The 14,873-nt window shown below is 42.0% G+C and overlaps 1 protein-coding gene across 1 annotated transcript in view; it reads left to right on the forward strand.

The window, feature by feature from the left end:
• The first annotated feature begins 8,530 nt into the window (after nucleotides 1-8,530).
• Nucleotides 8,531-14,873, forward strand: part of NOPCHAP1 (NOP protein chaperone 1) — a 9,604-nt gene continuing 3,261 nt past the window's right edge. Inside the window, exons 1-3 of the mRNA XM_065938301.1 lie at nucleotides 8,531-8,673; nucleotides 10,754-10,840; nucleotides 13,288-13,424. Of these exons, the coding sequence (XP_065794373.1) occupies nucleotides 8,559-8,673; nucleotides 10,754-10,840; nucleotides 13,288-13,424 (339 nt within the window). The 5' untranslated portion in view covers nucleotides 8,531-8,558. The remainder of the gene's footprint in view (nucleotides 8,674-10,753; nucleotides 10,841-13,287; nucleotides 13,425-14,873) is intronic.

A 14,873-nucleotide genomic window follows, 5' to 3' on the forward strand; every position in this document is an offset into this window, starting at 1 on the left:
TAGAAGCTTTTAATGTTATGGGTATTACCTCCAGTGAGGTAAGTTGGAAGTCTTGTTTTCAGATGTGTCATTTGTCTTCTTACATCACTTATGCAGATTTTTCTTCTGTAAAAATTATTTTTTAATTTTATATAGTCAAATTCATGAATCTTTTCTCTTATTGATTCTAGATTTTGAGTGATTGTTAAAAAAGTTTTCCCCATCCATTTCAGTTATAAAGAAATTCTATTGCCCTCTCTCTTCCTAGCTCTTTTTTTTATTACTTTTAAAGCTTCATTTTTTGTTTGACTCTCTAATACATTTGGAATCTGTCTGGATGCATAGTGTGTGGAATGGACCCAAATTTACCTTTTTTTTTTTTTCTCAAATGGCTATTTATTCAAATGGCCATTTGTTCCAATACCACGTTTATTTTGTTTTTGGCCATACCACATTACCTGTGGGATCTTAATTCCCCAACCAGGGGTCAAACCCAGGTCAAACCCCTGCATTTAAAGCATGGAATCTTAACCACGGGGCCACCAGGGCAGTCCCCTAGTACAACTTACTTAAAAGTGCATCTCTTCCTTGCTGATTTAAGATACTCCCTTTATCTATACTAAAATTCCCAAAGCGTGGGGACCTACTTCTGAATTTTAGTTTTTGTACTCTGTTTAGTTTGTGCATTGGTACTGTTTTTAATGATTAGGCAGACTTTACAGTGTGTTTTAATATCTAATGGAGGAAACACCCCCTCTCATTGTAGCTCCTCTTTCAGTCTCCTGGCTGCTCCTGTCATTCTGTATGAACTTTTCCATCATTCGAAGGGAAAAGATTACCTGATGGCATTTTTATTAGGATTATGGAAATTTCACGGTGTACTTTAGGAGACTGACAGTATTTCTGATATTGAGTCTTTCTATCCAAGGCAATGGATATATCTGTTACATCTTTCCTTTTATTCAAATCCATTTTTTATCTTTCAAGAATATTTTATGGTTTTCCTTATTTACTTTTTGAAGATTTCTTGCTAAGCTTATGCCTAGATGTCTTAGTTTATCTTAATCCTCTTATAAATGGGTTTTCCCTTCCACTATATTTTCAAACTGGGTGGCATTTCTCTACATTTATTTCCTAGCATTTTACAAAATTCTCATTGTAGCAGTTTTTCTGATTCTTTCCCCACCCTAATTCTCAGATATACTATTGTAACATTTGTATAAAGAAATAGTCTTACCTCACACTTTCCAAGTCTTATGTTTCTATTTCCTCTTATGTAAATGTTTTGGCTAATATTGCCAATTCAATGCTTAGGTAATAGTGAAGACTGTGAACATCTTTGCATTTCCTCTAGAGGCTTTAGGAAGAAAGCCTTGCATTTACCCATTAAGTAAAATGCTGATTTAGGGGCAGAAGTATATATATTTTATTATGCATAATAAGTATCAATTTTCCTCTTATTGAATGCTCATCTGTAGAGATGATTATATGATTTTTCTGTGTAATTGTTAAACTGATATGTTAATGACAATACTACTATTAATATACTAAAGACTATACTAATTCCTCTTAGAATAAGCACCTCTTGTGTGGCATCTAGTTTTTAATGTACTCTTGAATTCTCTTGCTAGTATTTAATTTGTTGCCTCTTAAAGAGATGGGACTACCAGACCACCCTATCTGCCTCCTGAGAAACCTGTGTGCAGGTCAAGAAGCAACAATTAGAACTGAACATGGAACAAGGGACTGGTTCCAAACTGGGAAAGGAGTACATCAAGGCTGTAAATTGTCCCCTTGCTTATTTACCTTATATGGAGAGTACATCATGCAAAATGCTGGACTGGATGAGGCACAAGCTGGAATCAAGATTGCTGGGAAAAATATCAATAACCTCAGATAGGCAGATGATACTACCCTCATGGCAGAAAGTGAAGAAGAACTAAAAAGCCTCTTGATGAAAGTAAAAGAGGAGAGTGGAAAAGCTGGCTTCAAACTCCACAATCAAAAATGAAGATCATGGCATCCAGTCCCATCACTTCATGGCAAATAGATGGGGAAACGATGGAAACAGTGAGAGACTAATTTTTGGGGGCTCCAAAATCACTGCAGATGGTGACTGTAGCCATGAAATTAAAAGACACTTGCTCCTTCGAAGAAAAGCTATGACATACCTAGACAGTGTATTAAAAAGCAGAGACATTACTTTGCCAAGAAAGTTCCGTCTAGTCAAGCTTATTGTTTTTCCAGTAGTCATGTATGGATGTGAGAGTTGGACCATAAAGAAAGCTGAGCGCTGAAGAATTGATGCTTTTGAACTGTGGTATTAGAGAAGTTTCTTTGAGAGTCCCATGGACTGAAAGGAGATCCAACCAATCAATCCTAAAGGAAAACAGTCCTGAATGTTCATTGGAAGGACTGATGCTGAAGCTCGAATACTTTAGCCACCAGATGCTAAGAGCCAACTCATTAGAAAAGACCCTGGATGCTGGGAAAGATTGAGAACAGGAACAGAGGATGACAGAGGATGAGATAGTTGGATGGCATCACCAACTAAATGGACATGAGTTTGAGCAAGCTCCGGGAGATAGTGAAGGACAGAGAAGCCTGGTGTGCTACTCCATGGGGTTGCAAAGAGTTGGATACAACTGAGCAACCGAACAACAACAAATCTCTTGCATCAGTATTCATAATTAAGACTGGTCTTGTCGTAAAGGTTGTCAGTGCCTCATGCACATCCCATTGGCACTTACCATTTCTATACACTTCTGCCCAATTTTCTTTTTTCAAAAAATAGTTTTAATTAATTAGTTAAATTTAATTTTTAGCTGCACTGGGTCTTCATTGCTGGCATGGGCTTTCTCATTGTCGCCATGAGCGGGGGCTACTCTCCAGTTGCCAAGCATGCGTTTCTCATTGCAGTGGCATCTCCTGTTGCAGAGCACGGGCTACAGCCCATGGGCTCAGTAGTTGGAGTATGTGGGCTTTAGTAGTTGGAGTCCATGGGCTTAATTATCCTGATGGATGTAGAATACGGGCTTCCCTTGTAGCTCAGTTGGTAAATAATTTGCCTGCAGTGCAGGAGACCCGGGTTCAATCCCTAGGCTGGGAAGATCCCCTGGAGAAGGAAATGGCAACACACTCCAATATCCTTGCCTGGAAAACTCATGGACAGAGGAGCCTGGTGGGCTGCAGTCCTTGGGGTCCCAAAGAGTCAGGCACCACTGAGCAACTAACACTTACTTATGTGGAATAAACCTCAGACCAGGGATCGAATCTGTGTCCCCTGCTTTGGCAGGAGGCTTCTTAACCACTGGACCACCAGGAAAGCCTTACCCAATTTTCAATGACCAGCATTCTTAACTCTCTGCCTGAAAATTTTCTCTTGCCACTGGAGCCCACTTAACTAGAAAGCAAAGAACAGGCCGGAAATGCTGGGCAACTTGCACCGCGTAGGAGCAGCCCTCAGCCAATGACTAACATGAGCTAGTAGACAAATACCTAGGCTCACTCATAACTGAGAATTCCCCAGCAGAATTAAGTTCCAGTTGCCCTTAGCCACAATTTGCTTGATAGACACCACCCTTTTGGCAGAAAGTGAAGAGGAACTAAAAAGCCTCCTGATGAAAGTGAAAGAGGAGAGTGAAAAAGTTGGCTTAAAGCTCAACATTCAGAAAACTAAGATCATGGCATCTGGTCCCATCACCTCATGGGAAATAGATGGGGAGACAGTGGAAACAGTGACAGACTTTATTTTGGGGGGCTCCAAAATCACTGCAGATGGTGATTGCAGACATGAAATTAAAAGACGCTTACTCCTTGGAAGGAAAGTTATGACCCACCTAGATAGCATATCAAAAAGCAGAGACATTACTTTGCCAACAAAGGTCCGTCTAGTCAAGGCTATGGTTTTTCCAGTAGTCATGTATGGATGTGAGAGTTGGAGTGTGAAGAAAGCTGAGCGCCGAAAAGTTGATGCTTTTGAACTATGGTGTTGGAGAACACTCTTGAGAGTCCCATGGACTGCAAGGAGATCCAACTAGTCCATCCTAAAGGAGATCAGTCCTGGGTGTTCATTGGAAAGACTGACGCTGAAGCTGAAACTCCAATACTTTGGCCACCTCATGCGAAGAGTTGACTCATTGGAAAAGACCCTGATGCGGGGAGGGATTGGGGGCAGGAGGAGAAGGGGATGACAGAGGATGAGGTGGCTGGATGGCATCACCGACTCGATGGACATGAATCTGAGTAAACTCCAGGAGTTGGTGATGGACAGGGAGGCCTGGCGTGCTGCGATTCATGGGGTCGAAAAGAATCGGACACGACTGAGCCACTGAACTGAACTGAACTGAACTGAAAACATTACTGGGGATTCTCAGGTGGCGCTTGTGGTCAAAGAATCTGCCTGCCAATACAAGAGACTTCAGAGAAGCAGATTTGCCTCCCTGGGTCGGGAGGATGCCCTTACCCTGTGGTACATTCTTGCCTGGGAAATCCCGCGGACAGAGCAGCATGGACAGTCCATGGGGCCACAGAGAGCCGGACACAACTGAGCACACAGCACAATATCGGTTCTCTTCCTTCATTGTTTCTCTTCCCCACTCTGGCTCCCAGGCTACTTGCACTTGAACCTCATCTCTAGGCTGGCTTCTAGGGAAACCAATTAAGCCAGTTCTATGATTTTCTTTTGTGTACAATCTTTCTGAAGTTTGGGTATTGATGCTATATTCATTTCTTAGAACTTGGGGATTTTACTTTTATTTCCCATGCTCTGAAATAGTTCAAGTAGCATTAGATTTATCTGATCTTTGAAAGTTTGATAGAAATCCCCTTGTAAAACCAACTGGGCATGGTGTTTTTATGTGAGAGCTCTGACAACCCTCTCTGTAACATCTATAAAAATTGCTCTATTTAGACTTGCTTTTGAATTCTGGGGAAATTTTGTAAATTATATATTTCTGGAACATTAACCATTTCAAATGGTTTCATTTAGGCTTTCAATTTTCTTTGAATAGACAAAGTAGTGTTTATACATTTTTATATATTTCCTCTGATTTTATGGTTATTGTTTCATTACCTTTTATTCTATATATTTATACCTTCAAACCTTCCTTCACCCCTGTATTTTGACTTACATTAAGCTAGTCGTTCATCATTTTCTTGACTTTTTCAAAATAGCTTTTTAAGGGCAAAGGTTCACTTCATTATTTCCTTTTAATGCAAGAATTGATTAGCAGTGTGTTTTTACATTTTTAGGTGGAAGAGATTTTTTAAAATGTCATTATTTGGTAGTTATATAGAATTGTGATCACAGAAGGCCACTTGTATCATTTATATTTTTGGAATGTATTGAAATTTTGTGGACTATAATATGGCAATTTTGTGACTTTTTCATGTGACTTAGAAGAAGATTTAATCTCTGTTATCAGGATTCAGTGTTTACATTTATTAGATCTGTATGTGTGTGCTCAATTGAATCTAAATCTTTTGCAACCCCATGGACTGTAGCCTACCAACCTCCTCGGTACGTGGAATTTTCCAGGCCGGAATACTGGAGCAGCATGGCATTTCCTACTTCAGGGTATCTTCCTGACCCAGGAATCAAACCTGCATCTCTTGCGTCTCCTGCATTGGTAAGGTGGATTCTTTACCTCTACTTTATTTATAATTTTGTTTAGGTCTTCTGTAACCACATAATTTTTTGTCCAAATAGATATAGCCTGTTCTGAAACGATGTTAAAATTTCCAATTATTAGAGTTTTTACTTAATTTTCTTTGCATTCCTTGTTAGTTTCTGTTGTTTCTGTTTTATAATACTTGTTGCTGTTTTTTAGGCACATGGATATTAATGATAGTTCCTCTTTGCGGATTCTAGTATTTAGCATTATATTTATATTTAACATTATAAAGTATCTTTTTGTTTCCTTTTAGGGGAAAGAGCCTGAATTCTTTTCTTTCTATCTTATTAATTTTTATATTTATGAATAATTTAATTTTGTTCTAATAATACCACTCAGTAGCACTCAATACCACTCAGTCCCCTTTTATTTTGATATTGTCTTCTTACCATGAACAACATTGTAACTTACAAGTAACCTCCTCTTTCTCGTCTCTCCGATACCCCCAACATCTAACTTAAAATATTATCCTTTTCCCAGATGCCCATCAGCAGATGAATGGATAAGGAAGCTGTGGTACATATACACCATGGAATATTACTCAGCCGTTAAAAAGAATTCATTTGAATCAGTTCTAATGAGATGGATGAAACTGGAGCCCATTATACAGAGTGAAGTAAGCCAGAAAGATAAAGAACATTACAGTATACTAACACATATATACGGAATTTAGATAGATGGTGGCGATAACCCTATATGCAAAACAGAAAAAGAGACACAGAAGTACAGAACAGACTTTTGAACTCTAGGGGAGAACATGAGGGTGGGATGTTTTGAAAGAACAGCATGTATATTATCTATGGTGAAACAGACCACCAGCCCAGGTGGGATGCATGAGTCAAGTGCTCGGGCCTGGTGCACTGGGAGGACCCTGAGGAGTCGGGTGGAGAGGGAGGTGGGAGGGGGGATCGGGATGGGGAATACGTGTAACTATATGGCTGATTCATGTCAATGTATGACAAAACCCACTGAAATGTTGTAAAGTGATTGGCCTCCAACTAATAAAATAATATTAAAAAAAAAAAAGTGTAAAAAAAAAAATATTATCCTTTTATTCCAACTTTTAAAAAAGTCAGATTTCCTCTTACTATATAGTCTCTGCTTTCTCCCCCTTTTTTGTCTTATATCCACACTATCAAAACCTATAAAAATTAAAGACTATTCTTTCAACCTTATTCTCACTGTTTTCCTCCAATTCTACTGTAAAATGCTCACTACCAAAACTTAAGTTGCATTTCTCCAATTATTTTCTGAATCATATTTTCTAGGAAATTCTTCAAGGAGGGTTTGGGAGCAATATATGCTGAGTTCTTGTATGTTCATAATAGTCTATGTCTCTAAAATATTATCATATATCTGATAAGAAAATATAAATAAATCATACAATTCAACACCAACAAAGCAACCTGAATTAAAACAGGCAGTGGATGTGAATAAACATTTCTGCAAAGTAGATACACAAATGGCCAATGAACACATGAAAACATGCTCAACATCACTAACTATTAGAGAATTGCAAATCTAAACTACACTGAGTTATCACCTCACACCAACTAGGATGGCCACTATTAAAAAAAGAAAGAAAGAAAGAAAGAAAAAGCAAATAAACATTGATAAGGATGTGGAGAAACTGGAGCCTTATGCCCTAGTGGTAGAAATAAGATAGTGCAATCGCAATGGAAACACACTGAAGGTTCTTAGAAAATTAAAAATAGAATTACAATATAGTCAGTAATCACACTTCTGAGTATAATATATCCAAACAAATTGAAAGCAGGGACTTCCCTGGTGGTCCAGTGACTAAGATTCCAATGCAGGGGGCCCATGTATGATCCCTAGTCAGGGAACTAGATCCCATACGCTGCAATGAAGATGGAAGATCCTGTATGCCACAACTAGGACCTGGCACAGCCAAATAGATAAATATTAAACAAAAAAGAATTGAAAGCAGTATCTGGAAGATAAATTTGCATATCTATGTTCACTGCCTCATTGTTCAGGATATCTGGGAGGAAGCGACCCAAACACCTACCAAGGGATGAAATGGGAAAAGTGTGGTATATGCATGGAATGGAATACTAGTCAGTCTTTAAAAAGATGGGAATCCTATTACTTGCTACAACATGGATAAACTTTGAGAACATTATACTAAGTGAAATCTGCCAGTCAAGAAAAGACTAATTTTGTATGATTTTGCTTCTATGAAATATCTGAAGTAGTTAAACTCACAGAAACAGAAATTAGAATGGGGGAGGCAGGACGCAATCGTGGGGGAAGTGTGTGGGGGGGCGTTGCTCAATGAATATAGAGTTTCAGTTTTGCAAAAATTCTACAGATCTGTTACATAACAATGCAAATAGTTAACACTTCTGAACTATACCCATAAAAAGTTAGGATTATACGTTCTTTTTTTTTTAAGATTTCTTTTTTATGTGGATCATTTTTAAAGTCTTTATTGAAATTGTTATAATATTGCTTCTGTTTTATATTTTGGTTTTTGTGGCTGGGAGGCATGTGGGATCTTAGCTCCCAGACCGGGAATCCAACCTATACCCCTGAACTGGAAGTCCAATTCTTAATTAACCACGGGACCGTCAAAGTGTGTTCTACGTCACAGAGGTTTGAAGAGGAGGGCAGCCTCCTCGGTGCGCTCTTCACTTTTAAATCCAGCCTTGCTAGCTCTTTCATCCAATCACAGCATCTCTAGAGCCCCCACCTGCCTCTTCTCCGGATAGGCATGGCCTCCTCGCTCCGCCAGGCGCCGCCCTCGCCGCGGGCCTCGCTCGCCCGGCCCCTCGCCCCGCCTACGAGTTTCCTCCAATCGCAGCCCTGGCCCCGCCTCCTACCCCAGCCTTTTTCCTGCATCCGGGCTCGGAGAGGCGGCTCTGAAGACCAGCGAGCAGCATGGAGGTCCGCGGCGAGTCCCAGTCCGGCCCGAGCTGTTCGTCGTCCTCCCGGGATGGCTCCGGGGTCTCGGTCTCCAAGGAGTTGCTGGTGGCGGGGAGCGGCGGCCGCGGAGGTGACGGGCGGGTGGGCGGCAGCGGCGTGGGGCGCGCACGTGCCGCTGGGGGCGGCGCTGCCGGAGCGGCGGGTCGGGGGCGCCCTGCCTAGCGCCTGCACCGCCGAGGGACCCGGACATGCCTCCGGCTGCGGGGTTGGGGGACTGGCCGGCCTGGGTGTGGGCATCCGGCCTCGAGCCCGAGGGTGGTTCATGTTTTAGGCACAGTGCTGAGTGCCCGGTGCTGACGCCGCAGCACGACCTTCCCCCGCCCTAGGGGACGGCCTTAGAATCAGGTCTGGGTTCCAGCAGCTGGCTAGTAAGGGGAGCAGGGGAGTATTATGGGTTGGGCACCCTCTCTCTGCAGATGCTCACGGAGCCACCCTTAGTGCCCTCCTCTGGTAGAGGGAGACGCGGCCAGGATACCCTCAGGTTTCTAGACATCATAATAGAGAGCTAAGCAAAGCTAGGGTTCGAATCCCAACCCCACGAGTAATTAGCTGTCGAACTATTTTTGGAGGGGGGCGGTGTTCGAGGAGAATAAAGTTCATTCGAGTGGGAGACGCTGTTAGAACAGATGGCCAGCTCAAGGAAGAGCCGAACCAGCAGTGGAACTTTTTTGTGGCTCATTGTCCGACGCTTTGCGACCCCGTGGACTGCAGCACTCCAGGCTTCCCTGTCCTTCACTGTCTCCCAGAGTTTCCTGAAACTCGTGTCCGTTGAGTCGATGATGCCATCCAACCATCTCATCCTCTGTTGCCCTCTTCTCCTCCTACCCTCAGCCTTTCCCAGCATCAGGGTCTTTTCCAGTGAGTTGGGCTCTTCACATCAGGTGGCCAAAATATTGGAGCTTCAACTTCAGCGTCAGTCCTTCCAATGAATATTTCAGTGTGGATTTCCTTTAGGATTGACTGCTTTGATCTCTTGGCAGTCCAAGGTGCTCTCAGGAGTCTTCAGCACCATAGTGGGAGAGTTGTTTACATCCCCAGTGCCTCAGCTTTTACATTTGGAAAATGGAAGTACTAGTACCTATAGTTTTTTTTTTTTTTTTTTTCTGAGAAGAATAATGAGTGTAATGTCTTGGGCATATCCTCATTAAATATTAACTTGAAAAAAGATTCTGTGAGAGTCCAGAGCATCCGAAGACATTATAATAATGGCTGGAGCTTCTTGGTGCCTACTCTGCCCCAGGAATTAACTCGCTAAATTTAATCCTCACAGCTGCCCTGTGTGGAGTTGGTTCTGTTAGGGCGGTTGTATAGATGAGGAAACGGAGACCTGTTGTATCATACAGATAAGTAACTTGTTGGAGGTTGTGTGGCTGGAAAGTGGCAAAACTGGGATTTGAGTCCAGTTGGTGTGGCCCCAGAGTCCATGCTCTTTTCACCAATCCAACTATTAGGTATAAGCTATTGATAGTAAGCTAGGAGTGTTGAGCTGCTGCTTTGAGGGTGAACAGGATTTTTATACCAGAGTGAAGAGATTTTCCAGGTGTAGGAACTCGGGTGCATAAAGCCTTGGGTTTTGAAAGGTAAGTCCTGTTCTCTGTGCTCTGATGGGCTGGAGAGTTGGGTTGATTTGAGGAGCTGTGAAAAGGCTAAAGGAGTTCTCTTTAAAGGGCTGTTTTGTCTACATCAGACATCTTGACTGAAAGGGAACTTACCAGGCGGAGATGTTCTATAAATGAAGAAATTAATACTCAAAAAGTGTAGGTGATTCGCCCAGTATAATGTAGCTGGTAAACCATTTCTGGCTTTGCTTAACCCTTATGTACTCTACTGCTTCCTGCATTCTGTCATTGCCGACCTACATTTGTTGCTGGTAGATTTCTGGCCCAGCAAGGTGCAGTTTAGTGGGCATTTATTACCTGGCATTGGTGAAGCAGAGATGTAAGAGACAGGTTTAAAGGGGGGAGATCTGCAGAAAGAGCTAAAATGTTGTAATGGAACTTGGAGTGCTCCTTTTTTTTTTTTTTTTTTAATGTGTTAGAAAGTGAGGAAGAAACAGTCAAGACTTGAGGGTGGAGGGTGGTCTCGGAAAGTTTGCTCTTGGGCTGCTGTCTCTTTGTGCTGTAATAAAGGAAGTGTGTGTGTGTTTTCAGGTATATGGGACAGGTTGCTCATCAACCCCAAACCTAATTCCAGAAAGAATTCCACTCTTCAAACAGTTCGGATAGAGAGGAGTCCCTGTGAGTACCCTTCCCTCTCCTCTCTCTCTCTCTCAAGAACCCTCTCTGATGTGAACTTCTACCTGATCAATCACTTGTTTGTTGGGACAGTGTCTGCTTTTGTTGTCAGAGAGTCCATTCTAGCAAGCCTTACTTGGAAATTACATCGTGAATTCAGTGCACAGGGATAAAATTTCTTGTATTATTCCCCTGCTTTAAGAGGGTGGGGCTTAGACCAGGCAGGAGACTCGGGTTCGATTCCTGGGTTGGGAAGATTCCCTGGAGACAGGAGTGGCAACCCACTCCAGTATTCTTGCCTGGAGAATCTTACGGACAGAAGAGCCTGGCAGGCTGCAGTCCTTGGGGTCGCAAAGAGTCAGACACGACTGAGTGACTAACACTTAAGAGGGTAACCTTGCCCAGAAAAACCTGTGGGATGGATTTTTGGAAATCAAAATCAGTTATTGTTAAACTCCATGGGAAATTTTTCCAGAGGTTACTGAGTCCCAAATTTCACACACAGATGTGGGAAAACACCACCAGATTTGATTAAATTGGACACAGTTACTTAAATGGTAAATGTTACTCATAACAGGGCCAGTTCTTTTTATTAATTACTCTGTGATATTGCTGTATCGCATACTCTAAGTATAGGTGAATCAGACTTTGTTCAGATAGCATCATGTAATACTTAGCATCTGTGTAATTCCCTCTTAATGTTTAAAAAAAAATAATTCGTAAAAGTGGTGTAAATGATACATGAGGTTATCATGTCTATAAACTACAGAATCGTGAGTAGTCGAGGGGAAGTTAACCATAATATGCACTAAATGTGCAACAGCTGAAATGATTGCATGGTGGCTCCCCATTCAGATATAAGTTTTTGTGTGGACATAGGTTTATATTTTTGGAGGGTACATATCTCTGAGTGGAATTTTAAGAATTTTTATTTTTTAGTATTTTGGCTGTGCCACCCATCATGTGGGATCTTAGCTCCCCAACCAGGGGTGGAACTGTCACCCCCCTGCATTGGAAGCATGGTGTCTCAACCACTGAACCCCAAGGGAAGTCCCCACAGTGTATTTTTTAATAGAGAAAAGATCACCAAATTCTTTTCCAAGTTGGGGATACCATCTGGAATCCTAGCAGTCCTGTTTCACAATTCAAGGCCATTTTTTGACCTTCACCTCCATTTTCTTCTTCCATGCTCTGAACATTTTAGTCCACTGTTACATGGCTGTATCAGTGACCTAACAAGTTCTGAGAGCTCATGATGTGCACGATTATATGCTGGGCCTCTTCTGAGAGCTAACTCAATAAATGACATATCCCTGTTCTTTGTCCCCCTGTGCTTAGCACAGTACCTGATAGTTACTACCCCTGTTTTACAGATGGGTAAACTGAGGTTTTGATTGGCTAAATTAAATGTATTAGACTCCTGTGGTTGCACATGAATGAAACCCAGCTCCAGTTGCCTTTAGCCAGCTGATATTGGCTCATTTTGGGGGGAAAAATACCCCCAGTGATTTCAGGTACATCTGAATCCAGGTGCTCAGCATCATCTGGCATCTGCCACTCTATATCTCTTAGCTCTACCTTCCTGGTGTTGACTTTATCTAGAACCAGCTCTTCCCTGATGATGGGTGGTAGGTGGGCCAGTTTATCAGCAGCTCTAGGTTTACATTCAGCAACTCACCTAGTCATTGACTCTGAAAGAATGGACATCTTTCTCAACAGTCCAAAATAGAGTCCCAGGGTGATCTCTAATTGGCTTGCCAGATCACAGTGTCATGAGACCAAATCATAGTGGCCAAGGTTGTGGAATACATAGGCATGGACTGGGTAGGGACCAGAGTGACTAAGAGTGACAGAGCTTAATAAAAGTCGTCATTATCAGAAGAAAGGGAAACAGATGTGGGGCTTCATTAACATCCATTGCTTCCTTAACCTGCCCCAGGTAACTCAGATAGTGAGACGTGGAACTGGGGCTCTGTGATGAGCCTCATGCATTTAACTATTAAGTCCTACCGCCTACTTATTCAGGTACTGTCTGTTGAATGCCATTCTAGGAATTTTCAGCTCTGAGCATATATGACAAACACGAAACATTGAGAAATAATTGCTGAATTGTGCAGTCATACTGTTTTCCATGGACAGAGGAATTCCCCAGACAAGAATACTGGCATGGGTAACCATTCCCTTCTCCAGGGGATCTTCCTGTCCCAGGCATCGAACCCAGGTCTCCTGCATTGCAGGCAGATTGTTTACTATCTGAGCCGCCAGGGAAGCCCAGCATTTTAAGAATTCAGAAGAGAAAGAAAAGTTTTAAAATAGAAGGAATTTGAATGCTTTTTTATTGAATTGTTATTATTCCTGTCAAATTGAGAAGTGTTTTTATAGAAATTCTGGACTTTAAAAGTTTGACCAAAGACTGACAAATATTGATAAATGATATTTTCACTCCTCAGTGCTGGACCAAGTACGGACCTTTCTCCCACAGATGGCTCAGGCAAACGAAAAGCTAAGAAAAGAAATGGCAACTGCACAACCTGGTCATTTCAATATTGAAAATACTGATGAGACTCTTGGACAAGTTATTCAAATGGTAACTATGGCTTGTTTTCATTTCATCACATAAAATAAACAGTATGTGTCGTCACCTGAAAAACAAAGAGAACCTTCAAATTTTAATTCCAAGTGTTATTTTCCTTCTTGCAAAATCAGCTCATGTTTCCAGTACTGCACAGGTACTCAGTCATTTGATGGTTAAATGACCGAATTATGTAGTCCTAATAACCTCGTAAGTCAGCAAGCTTCCCTGGGTGAAGTCTAGGAATTTAGTCATTCAGAATCATAGAAAGGCTTCTTCAACTCCAATAACACATGTATTATCTAGAAGCATTTATATACTAAGTGTCCTGAGGTTTATAAAATTTTCCCATTCAAGGCCCAAAAGAGGTAATCAGAGTCTGATTCATTGAGAATGCAAAAAAAAACAATGTGTGTAACAGAAAAACTGATTATAATTCAGGTGTGAAAATTGTCTCTCACTTTGGGCTCCTCTTATTTCTGCACTGAAATCCCCTTAATAACACTCGTGTCTGGACAGAGCTGACACCATTTTTAATAATCATATACCTGATTCATGAGCAGATATGGCAGCTCTGCCTCTAGCGTATATCCCGAATCAAGCCACTCCTGCTCGGCACCCACGACTCTCACTCTAGGTAATGACAGTCTCCCCTCTGGATTATCCTAGGAATTTCCCAGCCAGGCTTTCTGCTTCCACTTTTTTCCCCAGAGTTTGTTCTTGACACATTGCATGTGGCCCCCCAGTTTGGGAACCAGGGGGCTTCCCGTCACATTTCTAATTAATTCAGAGTCCTTCATGGGCCAGTGTGATCCTGCCTCCGTCTCTCCATTGACCTTCTCTCTCACCAAGGACCCTCACTGATTGTACTCCAGCCTCCGTCTCCTTGCTCTGGGCCTTTTCCCTCTTTGTAAAATCCCATCCCCAAATGCCTCCATCTTTCATCACGTGTCACCTCAATGGCTTTCTTCTTTTTTTCTTTTTTAACTTTTCACTGCCCTACACTGTGCTTTCTGAGCAATTGTTTATTGCCTTTTTAAAAAAATACATTTATTTATTTGGCTACACCGGCTCTTAGGCTTTTAGTGGCAGCATGTGGGATTTAGTTCCCCAAGCAGGGATCAAAGTCAGGCCCCCTGCATTGGGAGCGTGGGCCCACTGGATCACCAGAAAACTTGTTTCTTAACTAGAACAGAGGTCAGCAGCCATTATATGTAGGGGGCCAGATAGTAAATAACGTTAGGCTTTGTGGACCACACTGTCTCCATTATGACTGTTTATTTCTGCCATTTCCATGTGAAGACAGCTCTGTGTGTGTGTGTATGTGTGTGTGCATGCGCACTTGCTAAGTCGCTTCAGTTGTGTCCAACTCTTTACAACCCTATGGACTATAGCCCGCCAGGCTCCTCTGTCCATGGGATTCTCCAGGCAAGAATACTAAAGTGGGTTGCCATGCCCTCCTCC

The sequence above is a fragment of the Muntiacus reevesi genome, chromosome 1 (assembly GCF_963930625.1).
Source record: "Muntiacus reevesi chromosome 1, mMunRee1.1, whole genome shotgun sequence".
In the NCBI taxonomy this organism is placed as follows: domain Eukaryota; kingdom Metazoa; phylum Chordata; class Mammalia; order Artiodactyla; family Cervidae; genus Muntiacus; species Muntiacus reevesi.